Source organism: Pan troglodytes, chromosome 6, assembly GCF_028858775.2.
Source record: "Pan troglodytes isolate AG18354 chromosome 6, NHGRI_mPanTro3-v2.0_pri, whole genome shotgun sequence".
NCBI lineage: Eukaryota > Metazoa > Chordata > Mammalia > Primates > Hominidae > Pan > Pan troglodytes.
In genome coordinates this window covers 108,282,892-108,308,785 of record NC_072404.2, presented here as the reverse complement: position 1 = coordinate 108,308,785, position 25,894 = coordinate 108,282,892, and the positions used below count along the sequence as shown (strand labels likewise).

Sequence of the window (25,894 nt, the reverse complement as noted above, 5' to 3'; positions counted from 1 at the left end):
ACATTCCAACATTCTTTTTCTGTCTTTTTTTTTTTTTTTTTTTTTTTGAGACAGGGTCTCACTCTGTCTCCCAGGCTGGAGAATAGTCAGTGGCACAATCTTGGCTCACTGCGACCTCCGCCTCCCAGGTTCAAGCAATTCTCCTGTCTCAGCCTCCTGAGTAGCTGGGATTACAGGCATGAGCCACCATGCCCAGCCACATTCCAACATTTGATTTGTCCTGATAGGTTTTATTCTGGGCTTTTTTGCTGTTGTTCTGCATAGTCATATCTAATGCTGGCAAAAAAATGAATTATTTGAGGATAATGAATTATATGAGGACACAGATTATAATTATTTTATATCTTTAAATTTAAAAATAAGTATTTTCCCTTCTGTTTTGGAGACAGGATCTCACTCGGTCACCTAAGCTGAAGTGCACTGCAGCCTCAACTTCCTGGCTCATTCAAACGATCCTCTCTCTTCGGCTTCCTGAGTAGCTGGGACTATAGGTGCACACCACCACATCCAGCTAATTTTTTTTTAAATTAATTTTGTAGAGATAGGGTCTCACTATGCTGCCCAGGCTGGTCTTGAACTCTTGGGCTCAAGCAATCCTCCTGCCTCAGCCTCCGAAAGTGCTAGAATTATAAGATTATAGATGTAAGCTACCACGCCTGACTAGTACTCTCCTATATTAACACAAAAGTTAAGGTTGTTGATAAGTAATTACTATAGAACTGTGAAAAGAAAACAAGGAAAGCACAGGTTACTGGAGCTCTGTGTCACCATCTGTGCAATTACTCCAAATGCACAGATCTTATTTACATCTTCAGATTTTCCCAAGAAAGCATCTCTTTTGACATATTCAATTTTCTATAGAAATTAAGATATTTTGCCACAAGAGGGAGTGCATTTTTATAAGGTTTTTATTCTACCACCTGCTGCTTTTAGTAATATAACTATGGATGGGTTTTACCCATTTGCTAGACTCAAATAACAGATGAGATCCAATTACATAGGATTAGTCATCTATAAAAATGTATGATGGGACATCTTCTCTAAGATGTTCTTAATAAAGAAGCACAGACTGATCAGAATTTTTTATTTAAAGGGGAAAAAGAAATAGTCCTGAAATGTGTCATTTACATATTGCCAAGACCGTTAACACAGAGAAAACACAAAACCTGAGTGAAGGCCAGGTGCGGTGGCTCACACCTGTAATCCCAGCACTTTGAGAGGCCAAGGCAGGCGATCACCTGAGGTCAGGAGTTTGAGACCAGCTTGGCCAACATGGTGAAACCCCATCTCCACTAAAAATACAAAAATTAGCCAAACGTGGTGGCATGCACCTATAATCCCAGTTACTGGCGAAGCTGAGGCAGGAGAATTGTTTGACCCGGGAGGCAGAGGTTGCAGTGAGCCAAGATCACTCCACTGCACTCCAGCCTGGGTGACAGACTCAAAAAAAAAAAACCCAAAAAAACAAAAAAAGCAAAAACAAAACCTGAGTGAAGTGGACAACTGTTGATGTAACTGTAACCGCAGAACCAGTTCAAACTGGTTCAGCTTCGTCTGAGTTGATTTCAGTTGCAACAGACCCCAAGACTGCAAGCAGCAAACATGCGCAGGTGAACAAGGCACACGGGATTAGTGACTCTGGGGCAGGCTGGAAGGAAAAGTTAACCACAGATGGAACCCAAGTACCTGGACCAAGCAAGGAGGACCAAATTAAGAACAAGGGAGCCCTGTTTTGTTGCAATAGCAACTTAAGAGCAAAAGACCCAGCACTGCCTCACTGCAGAGCTCAATCAAATCATGCCTCACTGCATTTTTCCGTCTCCCTCACAGTTACTCTTCCTATAAAACCCACAAGACTCCAGCTCTGGGAGAACGGAGTCTCCTGTCTCCTTGTCAAACAACCTTGCAATAAAGATGTTTTTTTTTCCTGAAAAGCTGGTACCACTGTATTGGCTTCAGTGTGCATCCAGGAGTGAGACCACTGCTTGGTAACATAATCGGCACTGTCACACCATATTTGAGAGGTAGGTGAAGACATTTTTTTCCTTCTAATAAGTTCGTTTGCATCACTGAAAATTTTAAAAATAGAACCATCTGCTCCTATTTGTGTAATCCAAAAAAAGAAAATAGGTTTAAAAAAGAAAATCAGTGGTGTCAATACTAATACCACCACACTTGCTTGCCGTAAGAGTTCTGGATTTTTCATTTTAAGTTACTAGATAGACAAATTAGTTACTGCTTAGACATACACGGAATGATTTTCACGCTTGGCCCTTATTTGTTGCAAATATTTACTATTTCAAAGAGTACTTTATAAATATAAAGAGTCACTATAGTTTGTTTAAAAGTGAAAATAAGAATTAAAAAAAAAAAGCCAGGCACACTCACAGTGGTGAGTGCCTGTAGTCCCAAAAACTGGGGAGATTAAGGCAGGTGGATTGCTTGAGTCCAGAAGGCTGACCAGCCTGGGCACCACCGTGAGGCCCTGTCTCTAACAACAATAAAAAACCCTGAACAGAAGCACTACTTAGATTAAATGGACTTTACCTTCAGCATTTGTTCATTTTCAGCTGCAAAGAGGGAGACAGAGCCAAAGACCAGCTTAAACAGCTTGAGGTACAGGTTGGAGAGCTCCACGTTGGAGCCCATTTCTGGAAGGCGATCAAGGAGATATTCCACCAGAATGGTAGCAAACAGAGCAGAGGTAGTAGGATTTGCCAAGAAGGAATTGGCAACAATCTGTCAATACAAGAAACACATGTGAAAAATTAATCCCTTCCTCAAAGCAGTTTTAAGACAAAGTAGTAAGCTTTCAAAAAACATAAAACCAAGCCTGTATCACACACTCCAAGAAATTTAATTATCCACCAAAGGAAAAAAATGAAACGGGTTTACTGAGCACTGAGCAGGGCAGTTCACTTCAATGATGTAATCTGTTATTTCATCCTCATCATCAAATACACTTAATGCATTTTTTTTTTTTTTTTGAGATTTTGAGATGGGGGTCTCGCTCTGTCACCCAGGCTGGAGTGCAGCGGTGCGATCTCAGCTCACTGCAGCCTCAACCTCCTGGGCTCAAACAATCCTCCTGCCTCAACCTCCCAAGTAACTAAGACTACAGGTGTGTGCCACCACACCCAGCTAATTTTTGTATTTTTTGTACAGATGGGTTTCACCATTGTTGCCCAGGCTGATCTCAAACTCCTGGGCTCAAGCAATCCCCGGCCTCCTAAAGTGCTGGGATTACAGGCATGAGCCATTGCACCTGGCCCACATATTTATTTCTACTAACGAAAGGAACTGATCCAAAGCATTTGAATCTTCTAAGAATTGTTTCAAGACATTATGGCCTAATATTTCTTTAAATTTTGAGCTATAAGCACATCCTTGGCTACATTATTTTTAAAATCCTTGAAATAAATGAAAAAGTATTTAAGACATAAACAAAGAATTGTAATGTTCAAACAACATAAAAAAAGGAGTTTTATACCTGAAGAGCATAATTTTTTGAGATTCTCTCCACCATATAAGGGACCGTAGTTTGGAAGATTTCTTTGAACGTTAAGGGGTTCATCATTGTGAACACACCAGCGAAATGCTCCAATACCTCCTTCTCCTCTTTCATTCTCACAGTCTGGCAGTTGGCCACGCGGATGTATGTCTGTCCATTTCCTGCTATCTGGACCTAATACAGGGGAAAAAAGCCGCCCATGGGCATTAAAACTGAACCTCTCTGAATATGTTCCATTACGTAACCAGATCAGCTGCATACTTAAAATAGAGCACTTAAATTAGATAACAAATGTCCCCCTCCAAAACCTTTTAAATTCTCCTTTCTCACCTTAATTTTGGCAAAGAATTAAAAAAAAAAAACCTCTAGGTGTTCAGACCATGAAAAAAATTATTAAACTTAAGTCTTACATTTTTATTGCATTCCGTTTACACTATCTGCCCCACAAAAATGCACATAGACTCTTATAAATAAGAATTCCCACATAAACGCAGTGCTATGTTGTGGAACAAAACACATCTGGGTATACAAATACTGTGGACCATCCAAATACTAACAGCTCTCACTGCCACCCCATCACTATCACCTCTAATACTAAGAGGTACTTTCCATATGCGAAAGCCTGGCTGGAGGGCACTTCCTTACCTGATAAATATCTAAAGCTTGCATTGCATATTTCACAAGTTTGATGTAAATCTGTGTCTCTTTGGGTTGTAACTGCTTGTTGGGAATGAACTGAGCTTCTGGAAAAGAGAAAGTATATTAAGTTAGCTTGAATAAAACTCACTTTATGAAAACTATTGTTTGTCTACATAACTGAAGAGCAGAATTACCACCAGGTGCTTTGCATGATGTTATGCCCCACGTGATTGTCTTGACACCACACACCAAGGTTTTGACCAAACTTCGACAGTCTGTGACTTGGAATGTCTGCTTGTCTTCCTTGTCCTTTTCTCCTTGCTTCTCGAAGGGAGGCACGGGGGCCGGGGTCACAGGGGTGGCAGGTGGGGGTGGGGGCGGGGGTGGAGGTGGGGCAGGGACAGGGGCTGGGGAGGGAGCAGGGCCAGGAGCTGCAGGGGCAGTGGGCACCCCAGGCAGAGCTGCTTCCACGGCTCCAAGTTCTGACTGAGGCTTACACTTCTTAAAAATGGCAGAGAGCTGGTACCGAGCAATTGTGTGGAATTTGAGAACGAAAACCTAACGGGAAGAGAAATTCAAGAGGGAAGACAGAATTATTCTTCTTCAACAGGCCAAATACTGCTCAGATCACAGTAAAATAAGATGGGACTGACACCAGCTGCTCAAGTCATGCTGCTTTTCTATGAGGTTGGTGTCAAAGGAATTGCAGTTTTTGCCATTACTTCTGATGAAACTGCAGTTACTTTCGCACCAACCCAACAAAACTGGTGGAAGGCTGGTAACATCTGGGCACCTCCTTTGTGCCACGTGTAAAGGAAAAGAAAGGTGCCGATTTACTCCCAATACCATATCTGTTTTGCATGTGCAGAGTCTGGCTCAGGAAGGCTGAGTGACTGGCCTGACAAGCAGGGCCTGGATTTCATCCAGGACTACAGACCTCATCCCACCAGGGCCCCGCCACCACCCCCGGGGCTCAGGAATCACATCCCTCACACTCTGGGTGTCTCCCCAGAGAGGTCCACAGCCAGTCTAGCACTTGGGTACTATGCCCCCAGAAAATAACTCTCCTAATTACTTGCCAGGAAGTGTGCTAAGAGCTTTCAAGCGCTGCCTGATTTAACTCCCACAGGGATCCTATGAGGCAGATATCATCACCCCAAGTGAAAAGATGAAAAAACTGGAGCACAGAAGTGAAGCATCTGGGGAGCCTGGGTCTGAACCTAGGTGGTCTAACTCCTGGGATCAAGCCTAGCAATCGAGCCGCCCCTACAGCACTGGTTCAAGTTTGGCCACAAGTCCGGCATGGTGGCTCACGCCTGTAATCCCAGCACTTTGGGAGGCTGAGGCAGGAGGATCACTTGAGGCCAGGAGTTCGAGACCAGCCTGGTCAACATGGGAAAACCCTGTCTCTACGAAAATACAAAATGTTAGTTGGGCATGATGGTGCATGCCTATAATCCCAGCTACCTGGGAGGCTGAGGCATGAGAATCACTTGAACCCAGGAGGCAGAGGTTGCAGTGAGCTGAGATCACGCCACTGCACTTCAGCCTAGGCAACAGAGCAAGGATCTGTCTCAAAAAAAAAAAAAAAAAAAAAAAAAAGGTTTAGCCACAAACAGGATAGAGTGCAGGATGGATGATACTCTCAGAAGAGCTGGTACCTCCAGCATCCGCATCAGGACGTCTCTCCCATTGCCACTCTCCTGCTCGCTCTTGGAACGGATGCAGTCCACCAGGTTCAGCAGGAGCTTGCAGGACATGGTCTGGATGCTGCTGGGCAGGGACTCATCGTCGATGTTCTTGGCGAAGAGCTGGACGGCGAGGGAGAGGTCGCTGAGGGGCAGGTGCTGGCGGACATGGTGCACGAGGTCGGCCAGCGTGCTGTAGGCGAGGGGCCTGCGGGCAGAGACCTCCACTAGTGCTCATTCCCACGTGGCCATGCCTGCTGCAGCAGGCCACCAAGGATATCACCATCTGCCCCAGGAACACCACCCCTGGGTCGGCACAGTTACATGGCCCATTTTCACCACATTACTCTCTCCCAGATACATGACAGAAGAGGGCTCAAGTTTTGTACTGATACCTCCATCTTTACCTTCCAAGCTAAAAGGTTAACTTTGTGCACGTCATAAAGTTACTAATAGATGCTGGCACATACAGCTAAGCCGAGGAGGAATATTACCAGCTTGATCATGCACTGAATGGGTTTTGTTGCTCAAAAATAAATAGGATGGGTCAACCAATCTTTATATATGATGACCACTTTACAGAGACACAGGAAGAATTTTCAGGCTACTAGTTTTTTCCGTCACTAAACACAAGGACACCTGTCATGTGCCAGATCCTGGGCCTGCCAGGGACACCCCAGTGACCCAAGTAGAGCCCCAGTCCTCAGGAAGCTTACTTACAGCAGAGAACACACAAGTAAAGAAATAAGCTACACAAGTTAGTAAGTGCTGGGGGAGATGTGAAAAGGGCACATGAGAAAGATGAGTGGGGCGAGCTATTCTTAAACAGGGTTCCAGGGACAGTTCCTTTGAGGTGGCACTGAAGTTGAGATCTTAAGGACAAAAAGGGGCCATAAGGCAAAAATCCAGGGAAATTTCCAGATGGAAGAAACAGGAAAGATAAAGGCCCAGAGGTGGTAACTGCCTGAAGTAGCCAAGAAGCTATAGGGGCCAGTGTGGCTGCAGCACATCAGGGAGGGCAGCTGTAGGGGCCAGCATGGCTATAGCAGGTCAGAGAGGGAAGCTATAGGGGCCAGCATGGCTAAAGCAGGTCAGGGAGGGGGCTGTAGGGGGCGGCGTGCTGCAGCAGATTGGAGAGGGGAGCTGCAGGGGCCAGTGTGGCTGCAGCAAGTCAGAGAGGAAGGACCAACACAAGATGTAGAACAGGTGGACAGAGCCAAATCACGCAGAGACTCAAATGCTATGGTCAAGAGTTTGGGTTTTCTCTAAGAACTACAGAAAGCCACTGGAGGGCTTCGAGCAGGAGTAACATAATCTAACGTCCAATTCTAGGCAGGTTCAACCCCAAGTTACAAAAAATGTCTTAATATTTTATAACATTGTCTATAGAAAACAGTGAGAAAACTGCATCATATTCAAAGGAACCTAAACATTTTTTAAAAGATCCATCATGCCTTCCTTATTGGAAGTAAAATATGACAAATATTGATTCATTTTATAATGTAAAGATGATTAAATGTTAATTTTCTGCTTTAGAAATAGTAACCATTATCACTACTTTTTTTTTTTTTTGAGACAGAGTTTCACTCTTATTGCCCAGGCTAGATTGCAATGGCATGATCTCGGCTCACTGCAACCTCTACCTCCTGGGTTCAAGCAATTCCCCTGCCTCAGCCTCCCGACTAGTTGGGATTACAGGCACGCGCCACCACGCCTGGCTAATTTTGTATTTTTAGTAGAGATGGGGTTTCTTCATGTTGGTCAGGCTGGTCTCAAACTCCCGACCTCAGGTGATCTGCCCGCCTCGGCCTCCCAAAGTGCTGGGATTATAGGCGTGAGCCACCGTGCCTGGCCACAACTACTTTTTTTTTTTTTTAAGTGTAAGAAACAAAGATTATACGGACATACATTAAGATATTAGCAACATTACTCCATCTCCCTGTGCAGGACCAAAAGGTTTTCTTCCCTTCTATCTTCCTGGTAGGTTATAAAAAAAAAAATTTCTTTTTAACAAAAAAAGATGCATTATACAAAATGCAAAAAACAGTAATAAAGTCAGATAAAGTTTTACCTAAAATTTAAATCAAGATGATTACTCTGATTTCTTCCTTTAAGCTAAAGCACAAAAAGTAATCTAAGGGCTTTCCAAAAATCCTGCAATTCTTGGCTGGGCACAGTGCCTCACGCCTGTAATCCCAGCAATGTGGGAGGCTGAGGCAGGCAGATCACCTGAGGTCAGGGGTTCAAGACCAGCCTGGCCAACATGGCGAAACCCCATCTCTACTAAAAATACAAAAATTAGCCAGGCATGGTGGTAGGCACCTGTAATCCCAGCTACTCGGGCAGCTGAGGCAGGGAGAATTGCTTGAACCCAGGAGGCAGAGTTGCAGTGAGCCAAGATTGCACTGCTATACTCCAGCCTGGGTGACAGAGTGAGACTCGGCCTCAAAATAAATAAATAAATAAACAAATAAATAAATAAAACAAAAACAAAAATCCTGCAATTGCTAACCTAACAGGTGTGTCAAGGCTCAACAGCCGGTGTTCACTGAAACACTTGTAACATGAAGTGCCAGTAACTGATGCTCCTGGCATTTAACCAACCAGATATCACTGGTTTAATCTCATACCTTAGAGTCTCTCTGGCAGTATATCCTGAGCCAATTAGTATGGATTCATCAAACAGCTTGTCCATGCAAGGAATGAACTCTAGAAGACAAACATCCATTGCACAGATCACTAACAAAACCAATTACACACATTAAATTACTTTACAGTGCTTTCGAAGTAGCCAGCCCACAGTCTGATATGCAATCCAGACCTGAAAAGGGACAGAGAGGAGACCAGAAAGGCACAAGTGCTATTTCAGTCTAACATAGCAGCTCTGCTGGGCCACACCAGCCACCTGCTGTCAAAGATGCAGTCAGGGTCACGTTCAGGGTCAGAGATCAAATTAAGAATAAATCAGCTTGGTGTCCCCTGGCAGAGATCCCACCTCTGATACTTAACTGTGGGCACATCCCACCATCCTTAAACATTGTCACCACCCTCCCAACCAGTTTGGACAAGGGAACAGGATCTCCTAAATGCCCCTTTACTACCCTGAAGCATATTGAGAAGACCTAAGGATGTTTCTCTATGTAAATTACAAAGGTCCAGGCGTTTTTACAATGTTCTCACAGGCATGAGTCCCAGGTTACGGTTCCGCATGCCCTGGATGATGCTCATCAGAATCCCCACCGGGGTTCCTCTCTTGCTCTATTCCTGCAGGTGGAACCACCCCTAAACTTACTCTCTGCGTCCTTGCAGGCCTGAACCTAACCAGGGTTCTATAGAAACAACCGGTCACCACTCAGGGACAATTCAGGCTTCTGAGGATGTGCAGATGGGGCAGCGACAGCATGTCCACACTTCCCCTGGGGAGTTCTATTAATACAATCATCCCAAAGGATGTTCAGGTTCTGGAATAAGCCTGACATAAAGCCAGCTGCAGTAAGTCAAATAAAGTACATTTCCCACCAGCTCGTAGCTATTGAGGGTCAAAGGCATAAAAGAAATGCAGACACTGAAATGTGCAAGATGCACATCTCTAGGTAACTGCACAGCCAGGCAGCACACGGAGGAACAGCCAAATGGAAACAGCCACAAGCAGGCCCCTCTGAGATCAGAGGATGCAACAGGCCAGGCAGGCTGCAGTGAAGTGGCCAAGATGAAGGAGGCACAGAGGGATGCAAAGGGCTCAGCCGTGATGTGGAGAACTGGCTGGGGAGGTGGGAACACCTCCAGCAGAGGGAGGAGTGATAGGAGATGAAATTGCATGACCACTACTTTCCAGATCCTTTCCATGACCCAGAACCAGAATCTCTAGGAAAATGCTGAACTTGTTAAAATGGCAGGTTTTCTCAAACCACTGGCTCTTCAGAATGAGTGAAAATGAGTTACCACTTGATAACGTTGCAGGTGCCAAAAAAGTAAGGTGAAGAGAAAATGTTGGTGGAAGTGGACGTTTTAACTGTAACACACAGTTAACATTTAACATGATTCTCTAAATGTTTCTTTCCACCAAAACTTTGAGATGTGATGCTAATGTCTATTTAAGTCTCAGGAACTACTAAAAGGCTTCAAAATAAACCATCCTATAATATCTTGTTAAAAAAAAAAAATCAAGCCAACTAGTAAACGGAGTTTTAAAAAAGGGAAGACTAAAAGCTGAACCCCGAAAGTCTAACGTGATCAACCCCTGCAGAGCAGCAGCTTGGGAAGCCAGCAATTCTGGCTAGCAGCTGTGAACACTGATTAAAACCAAGCTTTATGCCCTCAGAAGGGGCTAGCTTGTACAGTAACGGGAAGGAGGTGACCTGGTAAGCATGAAAAGGATTTTTTTTTTTTGAGACGGAGTCTTGCTCTGTCGCCCAGGTTGGAGTACAGTGGCGCCATCTTGGCTCACTGCAAACTCTGCCTTCCTGGGTTCACACCATTCTCCTGCCTCAGCCTCCCGAGCAGCTGGGACTACAGGCGCCCGCCACCACGCCTGGCTAATTTTTTGTATTTTTAGTAGAGACGGTGTTTCACCGTGTCAGCCAGGATGGTCTCGATCTCCTGACCTCGTGATCCGCTCGCCTCGGCCTCCCTAAGTGCTGGGATTACAGACGTGAGCCACCACACCCAGCCGAATCTGTTAGCAGATCTACAAGAATCCTTGTGCTACATAGGTCCCCAACACACCTCCAAAATTCTTACTCATGGCAGGAGTACTGGAAAGAGGTTGGGTGCAGTGGCTCACACCAGTAGTCCCAGCACTTTGGAAGGCTGAGGCAGGCACATCACTTGAGGTCAGGAGTTCGAGACCAGCCTGGCCAACATGGTGAAATCCCGTCTCTACTAAAAATAAAAAAATTAACCAGGCGTGGTGGTGGATGCCTGTAATTTCTGCTACTTGGGAGGCTGAGGCACAAGAACCGTGCCCAGCTAAGATCTGATGGTTTTAAAAAGGGGAGTTTCCCTGCACAAGCTCTCTCTTTGCGGGCCACCATCCACATAAGATGTGACTTGCTCGTCCTTGCCTTCCGCCATGACTGTGAGGCCTCCCCAGCCATGTGGAACTGTAAGTCCATAAAACCTCTTTTTCTTGTAAATTGCCCAGTCTCGGGTATGTCTTTATCAGCAGCGTGAAAACAGACTAATACAGGGAGGCAGAGAGGGAGAGAAAAGAGGGGAAAGAATGAACCCAAGACAGCAATGAAGGAAGCAAGGATACATGGAAACCTCACAGCACAACTATGGAATGTCAGCCGAGTCCCCAAAGATGGCCACAGGACTAGCATCAGCATTCAAGACAAGACAGGCTGGACGTACGGTTTCTCAGCTCTGTGGTGAGGATGTGTTTGGCAGCAATCAGAAGCTCCTTTCTGAGGTGTGCAGTCTCTGCTGGACAATTTGAAAGTAACTGGAGCATTCCTTTCACCATCTGCTGAGAATACTTAGTCACCAACTCCTGTAAGAACAGAGTGAGATGACACAGTTACACGGACAGGAGAGTGTTAAGAAAAATTCAAATGTTATCAGCTTCTTAAAAATTCAGTAAGACCTTTGGGAGGCCGAGGTGGGTGGGTCACATGAGGTCAGGAGATCAAGACTAGCCTGGCCAACATGGCGAAACCCCATCTCTACTAAAAATACAAAAATTAGCTGGGTGTGATGGCACATGCCTTTAATCCCAGCTACTTGGGAGGCTGAGGCAGAAGAATCACTTGAACCTGGGAGGAGAAGGCTGCAGTGAGGCAAGATCAAGCCACTGCACTCCAGCATGAAAGAGTGAGACTCTTGTCTCCAAAAAAAAAATCGTTAAGACTAAGCTTGACTCAAGTGACCCTCGACTTCCTGGGCTCACGCCATCCTCCCACCTCAGAAGCTGGGACTAAGGGTGCATACCACCATGCCTGACTAATTTTCTTTCTTTTTTTTTTTTTTTTTTTAGAAATGGGGGTCTTGCTATGTTACCCGAGCTGGCCTCCAACTCCTGGGCTCAAGCAATCCTCCCACCTGCTGGGATTATAGGCATGAGCCACCATGCCAGGCTTCTAAGACTTTTTTTAAGGTAATTACTTGTTTACTTAGTCATCCCATTAATGTAAGTTGTGAACAACAGTGGAGTCAACTTGAGCCAACTCAGAACAGGCCCTAATCACAATCTTCTTTTGCGGTGTCAGCAGAAGGCCACTCACCAAGATAACGCAAGCTGACTAAAATGTCAAGGGGTACCTAATTTGACTTTTGACACCAAATGTTCCATTTTCTTCATGTAAGCTATCATTATCTAATCGTATGCATTAAAATTAAGGGGGAAAAGATTACAAATGCTTTCAAAAGTAGTTTTTATTCTAAACAATTCAGCTCTTTAATTTTTATTTTTCTGAAATAAAAGCCATACAAAAAGCATAAATTATAATCCAATTCCATTGATATAGATCAGTACTGAATTTATTCCATACTATAGAACAATCATATAAGAATTCTTTTCAAAAACACTAAAAGGAGATAAGGTATTTTTTCCTTCAAGTTCTCATGATTTAAATAAGAACACAACTATGCATGAAAAAATGAAACAAAAATCCACCATACAGTCTCCTCAGAAAAGCACCCAGAAATTCATCAGTTTTACTGATAATGCCTTTTAAATCCCAATCTCTCTCACACCTAGCTGCCACAACACACAACTTCTAACAGCAGCAAAAGTCAATGAACCAAATATGTCCATACAAAAATCTGCATGTAAATGTGTATAGTTGCTTTATTAATAATGGCCAAAAATGAAACAGGCAAATCCGTAAAGACAGAAAGTACAATCGTGGTTGCCAAGAGCACGTAGTCAAGGAAGGCTGCTGATGGGACAGGATTTCTTTTTGGGATGATGACATTATTCTAAAATTGGATGGTGGTAATGGTACAAATCTGTGGCTAAACTAAAAACCACTTAATTGTACACTTAAAGAGGGGGAACTTTATGATACATAAACTATATCTCAATAACGCTGTTTTTAGGCCTGGCTCATGCCTGTAATCCCAGCACCGTGGGAGGCTGAGGTGGGCAGATCACTTGAGGCCAGGGGTTCAAGACCAGCCTGGGCAACATGGCCAAACCTCACCTCTACAAAAAATACAAATATTAGCCAGGCATGGTAGTGCATGCCTGTAATCCTAGCTACTCGAGTGGCTGAGGCACAAGAATAGCTTGAACCAGTGAGGCAGAGGCTACAGTGAGTTGAGATTGTGCCACTGCACTCCACCCTGGGCAACAGAGTGAGATTCTATCTCAAAAAATAGTAAGTAAATAATAAAGCTGTTTTCAAAAACATTAGAAATAATCTGAATACTCATCAATTGGTGAATGGATAAACACACACCATGATACATCCACACAATGGGATTCTACTGCTGTGGATTGAGCTGCATCCCCTTAAAATTCCCATGTGAAAGCCCCAACTCCAAATGTGACTGTATCTGGACACAGAGTCTTCAGGAGGGGATGAAAGTTCAGTGAGGTCATAGGGCTGCAGCCGTTATCTGGCAGGACTGTGGCCGTGTAAGAGGAGGAGAGAACTCTCCCTCTCTGTTCGCCATTGTGAGGACACAGCAGAAGGCAGCTGTCTGCAAGGCAGGAAGAAAGCCCTCAGCAGAAACCAGAACCTTGATCTCAGACTTCCAGCCTCCAGAATTGTGAGACAATTGCTACCGTGTAAGCAACCTAGGCTATGGGATTTTTGTTAAGGCTGCCAAGCAAAGACAACTACACAGCAATAAAAAGTAATCAGTAAAACAAGGTCCTATCTCCACATTACTGCTAAGTGAAAGAAGCCAGACTCAAAAGGTTGCAGAGCTAGACACTGGACATTTCCATTTAGATGACATTCTAGAAAGGACAAAACTATGGGGACCAAATAAATCGGTGTGTATGCCAAGGAATGGAGGTGGTGGGAAGAAACTGACAACAAATATATAACAATGGAATTTTGGAGGTTGATGGAAATGTACCGTATTTTGATGTGTTAGTAATGATTACCAATATTTGTCAATTCCTAGAACTGTATACCCACAAAAGGTGAATTTTATTGTATGTAAACTATCTCAATAAACCTGACATAAAAGTCAATGACCTTACCTGGTAAATCCTGATAATGTAAGCTAAAAATGACAATGTTTTAATCTGAGCAGCAATGAAGTCAGCATACAACTCCTTGTTGTAAAGCTTATGTTGCCTGAATAAGAAGAGAACAAAAATATTACCTCTCAATTATGAGTGATGTTAGTATTAATTAAAAGCCTGTAACCATTATTAAACCCAAAAGATTGATTTCCACACAGACCCAAACAACACAGCAACAATAGCAAAGGTGTCTACACTTTTCGTGCAATTCCAAATAACATAAAAGTTTTAAGGAAACACACCAACCAGTTCTCCAGCCCATTCCATAGCAGTTACAATGTGAATCCCACAAAGCCAGTGCCAGGCCGTTCTACTCAATCCGCAGAAAGAATTCGTGTAACATCTGCTCAGTGCAAGACCCCGACTAGGGCCGTGGCGATGGCCAAAGAAGATTCCTCCTCAGATGCTGCCCTCAAATGACACAGCCAGACAGGCTCCAAGTCAGAGGGTGCATGAAGACAGTCTCAGGAGGAACGTCCTTAGGTTTGAGAAAAGGCTTCACCGAGGGGCTTCAAAGGATGAACACAGCCTATCTGGAGATGAAGGCTGATGGGGAACTGAGGGTGTAAAGAACATTCTAGCACTCAAGCTGAACAATCAGCAAGAACAAAGTCTTGAAGGTGAGCAAGGCTTGGACATGCCATAGCTGTCATTGAGCACGGTAATGCCTGACGACATTTTTAATTTACAACACACCAGAATACGAGCTATTATCTCATCTTTCCAAATTAAGAACGAAAATAGCTACAACTGTCATCCCTGAAACACAGGTGCAGAAAGTCAACAGTGCATATAATTTTACCAAAATTTGATCACTCATAATTTTCATGTCTTAAGAATGACAACAGCAAGTGTATTTTTACTTGGAATCCAGGCACTGTGGCAGCCGGCTACAGTGACGCCTCACCTCGCTTGTGCAGACACCTGAATGGCAATGGTGTTCATGATCAAGGGCACAAACTCAGCAACAACATTGTGGATGTTCAGTTTGTAGAGCTAAAAGCAAACATACCAGATTTTCATACATTGACACTCTGCTGTGGCGACAAAATTTGGCATACCAAAAAATCATCACATTATTTAGCATGTGTGTATTATACACATCTTTTTGCCCCAGATGCCAATTTTCTTATAAGAAGCCCAAAACCCAAGAGACTAATGAGCAATACACATACCTGATACATTAAAACAACAATAATGGGCAATTCTGCCAACACTTTCAGAGAAAGTGATCCCCTCGGAATGATGGAATGCTGGAAGACAGAAATGGGTAGGACCTGGGTTACCATTGTGGCATTTAAAATAGCCCCCACCAGTGCCCACTGAGCATCACCCACTGAAAGAGAGAGAACGGAAAACAGTGACACCTCTTTGTAAATATTTGTGATGAAAGATCCAAACTGATGAAAGATCCAAACTATGTTGAAAACAAAGTATGCAGAACTATCATTTAATACAATTCAATATGAAGGTTTTCTTTTTTTTTTTTTTTGAGATGGAGTCTTGCTCTTGTCACCAGGCTGGAATGCAGTGTTGCGATCTTGGCTCACTACAGCCTCCACCTCCTGGGTTCAAGCCATTCTCCTGCCTCAGCCTCCTGAGTAGCTGGGATTACAGGCATGAACCACCACGCCCAGCTAATTTTTGTGTTTTTTAGTAGAGATGCGGTTTTGCCATGTTGGCCAGGCTGGTCTCAAACTCCTGACCTCAGGTGATCTGCCCACCTCGGTCTCCCGAAGTGCTGGGATTACAGGTGTGTGCTACCGTGCCCGGCCTAAAGGTTTGCATATTTTTCTACATAATCATTTGTAAAAAGTTCAGGAAACTATGTCCAAACTTGGAGATTCAAATCATCTGAGAAATTTTTAAAACGAATGCCTATGACTTCACTTATTTAAAAGAACAGCACAAAGTACAATTTACTCAGCAGTTTTATTCAAAGATATTTATAAACAGAAAATGCTTACAATATAGAAAAGTTCAACAGTCCTAATATATAAGGACTCATGAAACAAGGAAAATGTCAGGCTCAAAATACAGATGGGCAATGGATATGAACAGACAAGGAAAAAAGAAAATACAAAGGAATGATACTCAGAAAACAAATTTCTAACTAAGAACAACAAAAGGAGGAAAGCGTTACTCAAAGTTTCTTGTTCATCCTAGCACAACTGAAACACTCTGCACAACCATTTCAGAAAAACAAACATGGATAATAATTCAATCACAAAAATTGTCATAGTAAGTGCTCAAAACATGTTACCTATGTGGCAGACACCACAAATATATGATACATTACCTGCGGACCATGCCAGCATTACCTTCACAAAGTCCGTGAGACAGGTTTTTCAGATAATGAGAGGAAAAATAAGGTCAGAACGCAGGTTCATTAACTTTCTTGGAGTCAGAAAACCCCAGTGGGGCCAGGACATTGTACTGGAGCTCTCTGTCCTAGAGCCCACACTCTCAGTCACTGAGCTATATGCTTTTATCTATAGTTTAAGGGACTTTATTAATGTCAAAAGACTCAAAGCTAAGGGACAGAACAGACATCCCACACCTGGTCTGCTGCTCTTCCCAGCAGGGTGATTCTGGGTTTCAACAACAACCTTATCTTTCTAGCCGGGCATCAATGATACCCAACAGGTCACTTTCACCCCTCCCAGGCTGCAGAGAAGGACCAGTGATGCTTTGCCAGGCACACACGTTTGTCTTAAATGCCTCCAAGTATTTAAGAGAAAAAAAAGAAAAAAAAAAATGGTTTAACAGGCCAGTATCCGAAACTACAGGAGCCACGGGTAGAAATAACTCAGCAAAACACTCACTGTTCGAGTCTCACTGTCTTCACGCTCCGGGTTGACTTTCACAGCAATCGTTGTTATCATACCAACCATTTCTGGGGGAGGCACTGTGTTCTCGGGGATCACTTGAGGGTTCTCAAAGTAGCGGTTCTACATAAAAGTCATAAAAATATTTTTTCCTAAAGTCAAACCCAATATTCATTCAAAAAAAAAAAAAAAAAAAAAAAGACGCTTGACTCTTTGGTGGAAAAAAACAGCATGTTCTACATTTTTATGCTGCACCAACTCCACAGTATTTAGGCTCAGCCATTCATTTTCCAATGCCCCTTAAAGCCTAAACCAACACACACTAGACGTTTACTCTTCCCACAGGACCATAAAAATAACACGACAGGGACCATGTTCTCCATCTTCAACAACAGAAGACAAAGCTTGCCTAAAAGTATTTTCTACTCTTTTTGCCCTGGCTAATAAATGATTAAATACAAACCGTATTACATTCCTACCACAGTGAGGCAGGAAAGAAAGCACTCCATCCCTCCTGGGAAGAAACTACGAGCTGGCAGTCCCCACTGATTAATTTTTCACTCTCTAAATAGACATCAAAGAGGGAACAAGCAAAACACAGGACATTTTTTCTTCTTTCTTGAGACAGAGTCTCGCTCTGTTGCCCAGGCTGGAGTGCAGTGGTATGATCTTGGCTCACTGCAACTTCCACCTCCCAGGTTCAAGTGATTCTCCCGCCTCAGCCTCCCAAGTAGCTGAGATTACTGGCGCGCACCACCATGCTTGGCTAATTTTTGTATTTTTAGTAGAGACGGGATTTCACCATGTTGGCCAAGCTGGTCTCGAACTCCCAGCATCAGGTGATCCACCCACCTGGGCCTCCCAAAGTACTGGGATTGCAGGGGTGAGCCACTGCCCCTGGCCAAAACACAGGACATTTTTAAAAGCCAGGACCTCACTGCCAACCTTCGCTCTCAGTGGATTTGGGGTTTCACGTTCAACAAGGCAGCTGCCTATGAAAAGCAGCGCTCGGGCTTTGACAGGAGGGCAGGTAGCAGGACTTGACAACTCAAAGTCACTAATTTTAAGTTTTATACATTCTCCCCAGACTGAAATCCTTTAAATGCCAAAAAGAGTCAATTTTATCTTATATCAATTTAAAAACTTTTTAAAGATTAAAAAAGAAATCTTTAGGCTGGGTGCAGTGGCTCACGTCTGTAATCCCAGCACTCTGGGAGGCTGAGGTGGGTGGATCACCTGAGGTCAGGAGTTCAAGACCAGCCTCTACTAAAAATACAAAATTAGCTGGGTGGGTGCCGCACGCCTGTAATCCCAGCTACTTGGGAGGCTGAGGCAGGAGAACTGCTTGAACTCAGAAGGGGGAGGCTGTGGTGAGCAGAGATCACGCCACTATACTCCAGCCTGGGCAGACAGAGACCCCGTACCCCCGCACCCCCAGCCAAAAAAAAAAAAAAAAGAATTATGATTCCCAGAAGAAGAGTCTGGAAGAAGCTATTCCAAACTGGCAAGAGTGTTTACTTCTAATAAGCAGGAAGGAGATGAGGAGATTTTCCTCCTCTACTCCACAAACCTGTATATTGTGGCACTGCTTATAAAGAGTTCTTAATGAGATAAAAAAAAAAAAGTTAGTAAAATTTAAAAAAAAAACTGAAAATATACACCACCTCCCCAAAAAGTCTTCGAGCCTGTAAACTCAACCGTCTTTAAAATGCACAAAGTGAAAACCAAAAGCAAAACCTCCATGTCAATGGTTGCTTACCAGTAAATGAATTATGACAATTATTTTTCCAAAATTTCTACAATAAAAACATATTGCCTTTATGTACAAAAAAAGTACTTAAGTGAAACAGAAAAACTAAAAAAGCTACTTTTTTGAATGGCTGACTTATCAACCCAGTTTCTAACCATTGCTAAACATTCCCCATTCTAAAATAGTAACCCCTCCCCACACACTATTTCTGCAACCCAACTGTTCTAAAGTCTTTTTGGAATAAGGAAGTATAAACAAATATAACTAATTAAAACCAAAGTAAAAACATACCACTACTTTTGGAAGCTCCTTGTAAATCTGTTTCACAAAATCCAGAAAATGATGAATCTAAAAAAAGCAGACACTTTCGTTATAGGAAGATATTCATAAACAGAAAATACCCATAATAAATAAGAAAAGTTGTAATTGTCTTACTACATAAGAACTCATAAGAGAGGTAAGGAAAATGGTGGGCTCAAGATACAAATAGGCAATGGATGTAAACAAACAAAAAAAATAAGTAAATATAAAGGACTGATAAACAGAAAACAAGTTTCTGATTCAGGAAGAGCAAAGAGTTGAAATTTAAAATAAATGCCAGTTTTTGCCTTTCATAAAATAGTAATACACAATGCCTGATAGGATGGAATGAGAGAAAGACTCATATACTGTGGGGCCGTAAACCACTGAAACCTTCCTAGAAATCAGCTTAACACAGGAGCATTAACACTTCAATGCCTTTGCCTTGGCAATTCTCCTACAAAGCTAGTCTATGAAATAATTTGAACAGTAAACAAAGGTATTCCATAATAACCATTAAAATAAGAAATTTGAAATACCTTCAATACCCAGAAATAAGGACACCCATAAGAAAGAATACTATGTACCCATTAAAAAATAATTGTGGATGGGCACAGTGGCTCATACCTACAATCCTGACACTTTGGGAGGCCGAGACTAGAGGATCACTTGAGGTCAGGAGTTTGAGACCAGCCTGGGCAACATAGACAGACTCTGTCTCTACAAAAATTTTTTTAAAAATTGTATACAGAATTTTTTATGACTGTGAAAATGCTTACACTTAACATGATCAAGCTATAAGATGTTATATACAGTATTACCACAATTATGTAGAAAATATACAAAAACATTAAGGTGAGAAAAAGGAAAGAAAAGGCCGGGCATGGCGGTTCATGCCTGTAATCCCAGCACTTTGGGAGGCTGAGGCAGGCGGATCACATGAGGTCAGGAGTTACAGACCAGCTTGGCAACATGGTGAAACCCCATCTCTACTAAAAATACAAAGAAAAAAAAAAAAAACCATTAGCTGGGTGTGCTGGCATAAGCCTGTAGTCCCAGCTACTTGGGGAGGCTGAGACAGGAGAATCGCTTGAATCCGGGAAGCGGAGGTTGCAGTGAGCCAAGATTGCGCCACTGCACTCCAGCCTGAGCAACAGAGGAAGACTCATCTAAAAAAAAACAACAAAAGAAAAGAGAAAGGAACGGAAAGAAAATCACCAAGACATAAAATCCTGTTTTTGAGATGGTAGGAATCCTATTTCATCTTTATGCTTTTAATTTCTATTTTAAGTTATTTAATTCAATAAATAATTTTTAATTTTAATAAATAATTTCTACCCTAAATCGTCTATAACAGGCACTTATTTAGGTTATCATCAGAGAAGACATAATTATGGTAAATGCATACTTGCTGCTTACTGTATAGGTAGATGCCAATCACTGTGCTAAGAACTTTAAACTTTATGTCTAATTCCTCAAATGACATTTTAAGGACATACTATGATTACTGTCACTTTACAGAAAAATCTCCAAAAGGTTACAAACTTAACCAATGTCACACAGCTACTGAATTGCAGAGGTGAGATTCAAACCCGGCTCTGGCTTCAGAGCCCACATCTTAATCCCTGTACAACATACAATGACTTGTACATCATACGCATAAATACCAGAACAGCCCAAATAACCTGTCAGTTTGGTCATTTAATACATTTCAACTACTGAACCAATTTAGCAAAGTATTGATAATAACATTTTTTTAAGTCACTGTTAAACTCATAAAGAATTGCCCCAAACTTAGGCTGTATTTCTACACTTGAAAACAGTATGTGTTCAGCCAACTTTGAGAGAGCAAAAAATTTCACAGAAGGAACATGTTGACACACTTTATAAATGCTATAAGGATTTTAAACAACTTACTTCTTGTGTGATCGGTGGCCTGAACTGTTTGTGTAGCTCAATAATTATTCTTAGACAAATAAGAACATTTTCTTCATTTTCCGTCTAAAAAAAAGCATTTAAAGAAAGTTATATTTCTGAAGACTCACTTTAAAGGCTAATTTTCTCAGCAGTTTCTGCACACACACTTTCCATCAACCAACTATTGGATTTGCTGAAAATTCATCAGCTCACAGAACACAGTTGTCCCAGACAGAAAGCTTCGGTGCACCACCAGAAGGGAATCCCACCAGCCAGCTCTGCATGAGTAACCTGGACAGGGGCTTCACTGGCCTTCGTGGAAAGTGGCACCAGGAGCTAAGGACTTCATGGCCCAAATGACACTTTCCATTGTTGGACAATATTGTGAAAAGACCAGGAAAGAATTACTGGGCAAGTGCCAAGGACTGGACCCTGTGCTAAGCACCTTACAAATGCTCTGTGAGGATGGGGTTCCATCTACATTTGACCTGTGAGGGCGTGGAATCTCAGGGGTTAAGCACTGTGGCTGACATGACACAGCAACAAAGCGCCCCAGCCAAGACAGAATCCAAGCTCATCTTTCCAAGGGGCCCAGAAACACGACTGAAATCTAATTGCATCAAGATTAAGAGGGCTGGGCGAGGTGGCTCAAGCCTGTAATCCGAACACTTTGGGGGGCCAAAGCGGGTGGATCACAAGGTCAGGAGTTCAAGACAAGCCTGACCAACATGGCGAAACCCCATCTCTACTAAAAATACAAAAATCCGCTAGGCATGGTGGCACGGGCCTGTAATCCCAGCTACTCGGGAGGTTGAGGCAGGACAATCACTTGAACCCAGGAGGTGGAGGATGCAGTGAACCAAGATCACACCACTGCACTCCAGCCTGGGCCAAGACTTCATCTCAAAAAAGAAAAAAAAAAGAAAGACTAAGAGAAGCAAGAAAACAATTTGGAGGTACCAGATGGATTCACCCCAAGGATGTGAGATACTCTTTATGAGCATGTACTAGGTGTGATGCGCCACACTGGAGATACACACGGAAAGAACAATGCAAGTGAGCCACTCACTGGGCGTCTGTGGGCCTGCACCCGGCTCACCATCCGCAACCGTTTCAAAGTACCTACTATGTCTGGCCAATTCCTCAGTAACTCAAACAATGATTTTCAATTAAGTAATCTTTCTGAGTGGAGGAAATGAGGGAAAAGGGACATTAAGAAAAATTTTTACTCATGTGACTTGGAATTTGGGAGAAAGATAAAACAGTTGTATAATGCTGAAATTTACCATAAGAAAAATCAGTGAAAGTTTTACATACGGCTATATGACAAGAATTAATTCTCAAAACTTACCTCTAAAAAGCGAAACATCACAGACAAAACATTTTTTGTGTGAGGACGAAGATGTTCGTTGGTTGGTATTCTATGAATTATTTCAAGTACGAGCTTCCGCAGTTGCTGGCAAGAAAAAATAAATAAATGTAAGGATAAAAATACTTCCAAGGGTTCCAAATTAATTATCTCACACTCTGCAAGTGTCACACAGCTGTTTACACCCAGCACTAGGAATGAACCACCATCCTACAAAATGGACCCAGTTTTTGAAGCAGTCCTAGAAACTACTTAAATGTAACCCAAAGTAAGTACTGCAGATGATCATTTTCAGTATTTCTACAACTCTGTACCAAATCGACTAAGCCAATTTCTCCCCTTCCACGGCTTATCAGTAAGTCCAACGGACATTGGTGTACGAACATGGAGTTCATTGAAGATAAAAGAGCAAAACACAAACTGAACATAGTTTGGGATCTCCCCTTACCATCTCGCATTAGCTCCCATAATGCTATCGCCAACTACCTTGGGCCCAAGGACTAGTTACATCATGAGCTGTACTAAGCTTCTGTGATTCTGTCTGTGGAGCTGACAACTAAAAGGTCAAATATGTAAGGTCTTGCACTGGCATGATATAAAAATACTTTATTTACTAATAAGCGGGTATTATGGGAATGTTTTTTAAAAGTTATTTTTAAGAGCTACATGCTGGGCCGGGCGCGGTGGCTCATGCCTGTAATCCCAGCACTTTGGGAGGACGAGGTGGGCAGATCACGAGGTCAGGAGATCGAGACCATCCTGGCTAACATGGTGAAACCCTGTCTCTACAAAAAAAAATACAAAAAATTAGCTGGGCGTGGTGGCAGGCGCCTGTAGTCCCAGCTACTCGGGAGGCTGAGGCAGGAGAATGGTGTGAACCCGGGAGGTGGAGCTCGCAGTGAGCTGAGATTGCGCCACTGCACTTCAGCCTGGGCAACAGAGCGAGACTCCATCTCAAAAAAAAAAAAAAAAAAAAAGAGCTACATGCTGAAATATTTATAGAAAAAGTGGTAAGCCAGGCGCAGTGGCTCACGCCTGTAGTCTCAGCACTTTGGGAGGCCGAGGTGGGCGGATCACCTGAGGTCAGGAGTTCACGACCAGCCTGGCCAACATGGTCTCTACTAAAATACAAAAACTAGCCGGGCATGGTGGCATGCACCTGTAATCCCAGCTGCTTGGGAGGCTGAGGCAGGAGAATTGTTTGAACCTGGGAGGCAGAGATTGCAGTGAGCTGAGTTCGTGCCACTGCACTCCAGCCTGGGTGACAGAGCGAGACTCCGTCTCCCAAAAAAAAAAAAAAAAAAAAATATATATATATATATATATGGACTATTTCTAAATGATCAAGGTAGGGAGGTATGAACAGTGTGTTGGGGGCGTGTCGATAAAACAAAATTGACCATGAGCTATAAGAACTAACACTAGGCTAGGCGTAGTGGCTCACACCTGTAATACCAGAATTTTGGGAGGCTGAGGAAGGAGGATCTATTGAGCTCAGGAGTTCAAGACCAGCCTGGGCAACATAGCAAGACCCCCATTCTCTACAGAAAATTTTTTAAAAATTAGCCAGGCATTGTGGCGCACACCAGTAGTCCCAGCTACTGGGGAGACTGAGGTGGGAAGATCACCTGATCCCAAGAAGTCAAGGCTGCAGTGAGCTATGATGGCACCACTGCACTCCAGACTGGGTGACAGAGTGAGACCTTATCTTTAAAAAAAAAAAAAAAAAAAAAAAAAAAAAGAACTGACATTAATAAGACAGTAAGATTGTAAGATTGGAGCTAGGCAATAGGTATGGGGGGTGGTCATTCCTTCTTCTGTATACATTTGCACTGGTCTATAGTAAACAGTGTACACACATGTCATCAGTTGGCAAATGTGAATAATTTAAATTGTAAAAGAGACGTCCTAGACAAAAATCAAACCAAGACATGTAACTGAGGAGGCAGCGGTCTTGAACAAAGTTATCCTTATGTGACAAAACCTCTTTCGTTTTTAAGTGGAACCGTAAGTTTTCTGAGTTAATTCGTAACTGGTCACAATCCCACAGCACCCTTGTCTTCTCATGTTATTTTTTTACATTACCTGTGCTGGTTTCTCCTGAAGAAACTGAACTTCTCCATCTTGGAGAAATGTAAGGAATCGAGGGATGATATGTTCTAGGAATGTAGAATACTGAGGAGATGACGTGACATTCTAATTGTGCAAAAATAAAAGACCCCATTCAGTTATGTGTATGTATTTTCATTTCAAATTTACACATTATAATAACTGCAAAGGAATATAAAACATTTTAGCCAAAAGCAAATTTGTGCTACTTGTATTATTTAGTAATAACATAATTTTAAATTAGGATGATTGTATTTCTGAAACCCAGTTCAGGAAAACTAAATGCTAACTTTTCCTATTAAAATTAGAAATACCAATCCTTTGGGAAATGCTGAACCTGGAACCTGTACTAGCTTGTCTCTGCCACGATCTAAGTATGAAACCTCTATGAAATTATTTAGCTTCTAGGTCTCAGTTTCTTGATCTGGAAAACGAAGAGCCTGAGCAAACCAATGTATTAGTTAGATGTATATTCATTATGTGCTAATTAGATGTATACTAATTATATTATAATCTAATCTAATCTATTATTGATCCTAGTACTGATTTTAAAAGTAGAATAGGAAGGGCTGGGCACTGTAGCTCATGCCGGTAATCCCACCACTTTGGGAGGCCGAGGCAGGAGGATCCCTTGAGCCCAGAAGTTCAAGATCAGCCTGGGCAACAGAGCAAGACTCCATCTCTACAAAAAATTTTTTTTTAAAAGCAGGGCATTGTGGCACGTGCCTGTGCTGTGGTCTTAGCTACTCAGAGGGCTGAAGTAAAAGGATCACTTCAGACCGGGAGTTCAAGGCAGCAGTGAGCTATGATGATGCCACTGCACACCAGCCTAGGCAACAGCATGAGATTCTGTCTCTATTTTTTTTTTTTAAAAAAAAAAAAGGGGGGGAATAGGAAATAAAACTACAGCATGAAGATACTAGGGCAGTTTCTGGGTCCCACTTAGGAAGTAGAAACTTTGGACAGTTACCTAAACTCTGGGGGATATTATTTCCCGCCTTCCTTATAGGACTATTGTGAAGACTGCATGAGTTAATATATGCAAAGTTTATGAAGTTTCTAACACTGCCTACAGGAAATGCTCGGAAGTGTTGTGCTGTTATTTACAGAGCACTTACATGTCAAATACTGTGCTGTGTACCTTTTAGTCTTTCTCATTTAGTCTGAGATGGGTATTATCTCTAAGATAGGTATTATCTCCATTTCACAGATAAGGAAAGAGGATCTAAGAGGTTAAGTTTTGAAAATGGGCACACTAGCTGGTCTGTAGTCCCAGCTACTCAGGAGGCTGAAGTGGGAGGATCACTGGAGCCCAGGAATTCGAGGCCAGCCTGGGCAATATAGCAAGACCTCATATCAAAAAAAAAAAAAAAAAAAAAAGTAAAGTTTTGGAAGTGGATTCAAATCAAGTATATCTAATACCCAAATCCTTTTTCTTGTTTAATGCTTCACTTATTCATTCAACAAATATTTACTAAACTCCTATCATGTGCTCAAAAGGGATAAAATAATGAACAGAACACATAATATTCATGCCCTCAGAGATGGGGGAGGCAGCAGCAGAAGAAAGACAGATATCA

The 25,894-nt window shown here is 42.6% G+C and overlaps 1 protein-coding gene across 23 annotated transcripts in view; it reads right to left on the bottom strand.

Annotated features, from left to right (window-relative positions):
- TRRAP (transformation/transcription domain associated protein) overlaps positions 1 to 25,894 on the bottom strand; it is a 171,456-nt gene that overhangs the window by 135,162 nt on the left and 10,400 nt on the right. For 22 of the 23 annotated variants that reach the window (XR_010158594.1, XR_010158595.1, XR_010158596.1 and 19 more), the window contains 15 exons: positions 24,291 to 24,401; positions 22,188 to 22,292; positions 20,837 to 20,920; positions 18,911 to 18,967; positions 16,867 to 16,992; positions 15,217 to 15,294; positions 14,949 to 15,037; positions 13,997 to 14,093; positions 11,194 to 11,332; positions 8,469 to 8,547; positions 5,812 to 6,046; positions 4,345 to 4,708; positions 4,157 to 4,254; positions 3,491 to 3,685; positions 2,548 to 2,739 (listed from right to left, as the gene is read on the bottom strand). Coding sequence is in view for 17 of the 23 variants with exons in the window: in XM_009453677.4 (XP_009451952.1) it covers positions 2,548 to 2,739; positions 3,491 to 3,685; positions 4,157 to 4,254; positions 4,345 to 4,708; positions 5,812 to 6,046; positions 8,469 to 8,547; positions 11,194 to 11,332; positions 13,997 to 14,093; positions 14,949 to 15,037; positions 15,217 to 15,294; positions 16,867 to 16,992; positions 18,911 to 18,967; positions 20,837 to 20,920; positions 22,188 to 22,292; positions 24,291 to 24,401 (2,049 nt within the window). In the remaining 6 variants the exon portion in view is untranslated. The remainder of the gene's footprint in view (positions 1 to 2,547; positions 2,740 to 3,490; positions 3,686 to 4,156; positions 4,255 to 4,344; positions 4,709 to 5,811; positions 6,047 to 8,468; positions 8,548 to 11,193; positions 11,333 to 13,996; positions 14,094 to 14,948; positions 15,038 to 15,216; positions 15,295 to 16,866; positions 16,993 to 18,910; positions 18,968 to 20,836; positions 20,921 to 22,187; positions 22,293 to 24,290; positions 24,402 to 25,894) is intronic. The other variant, XM_063814751.1, reaches the window with a different exon arrangement.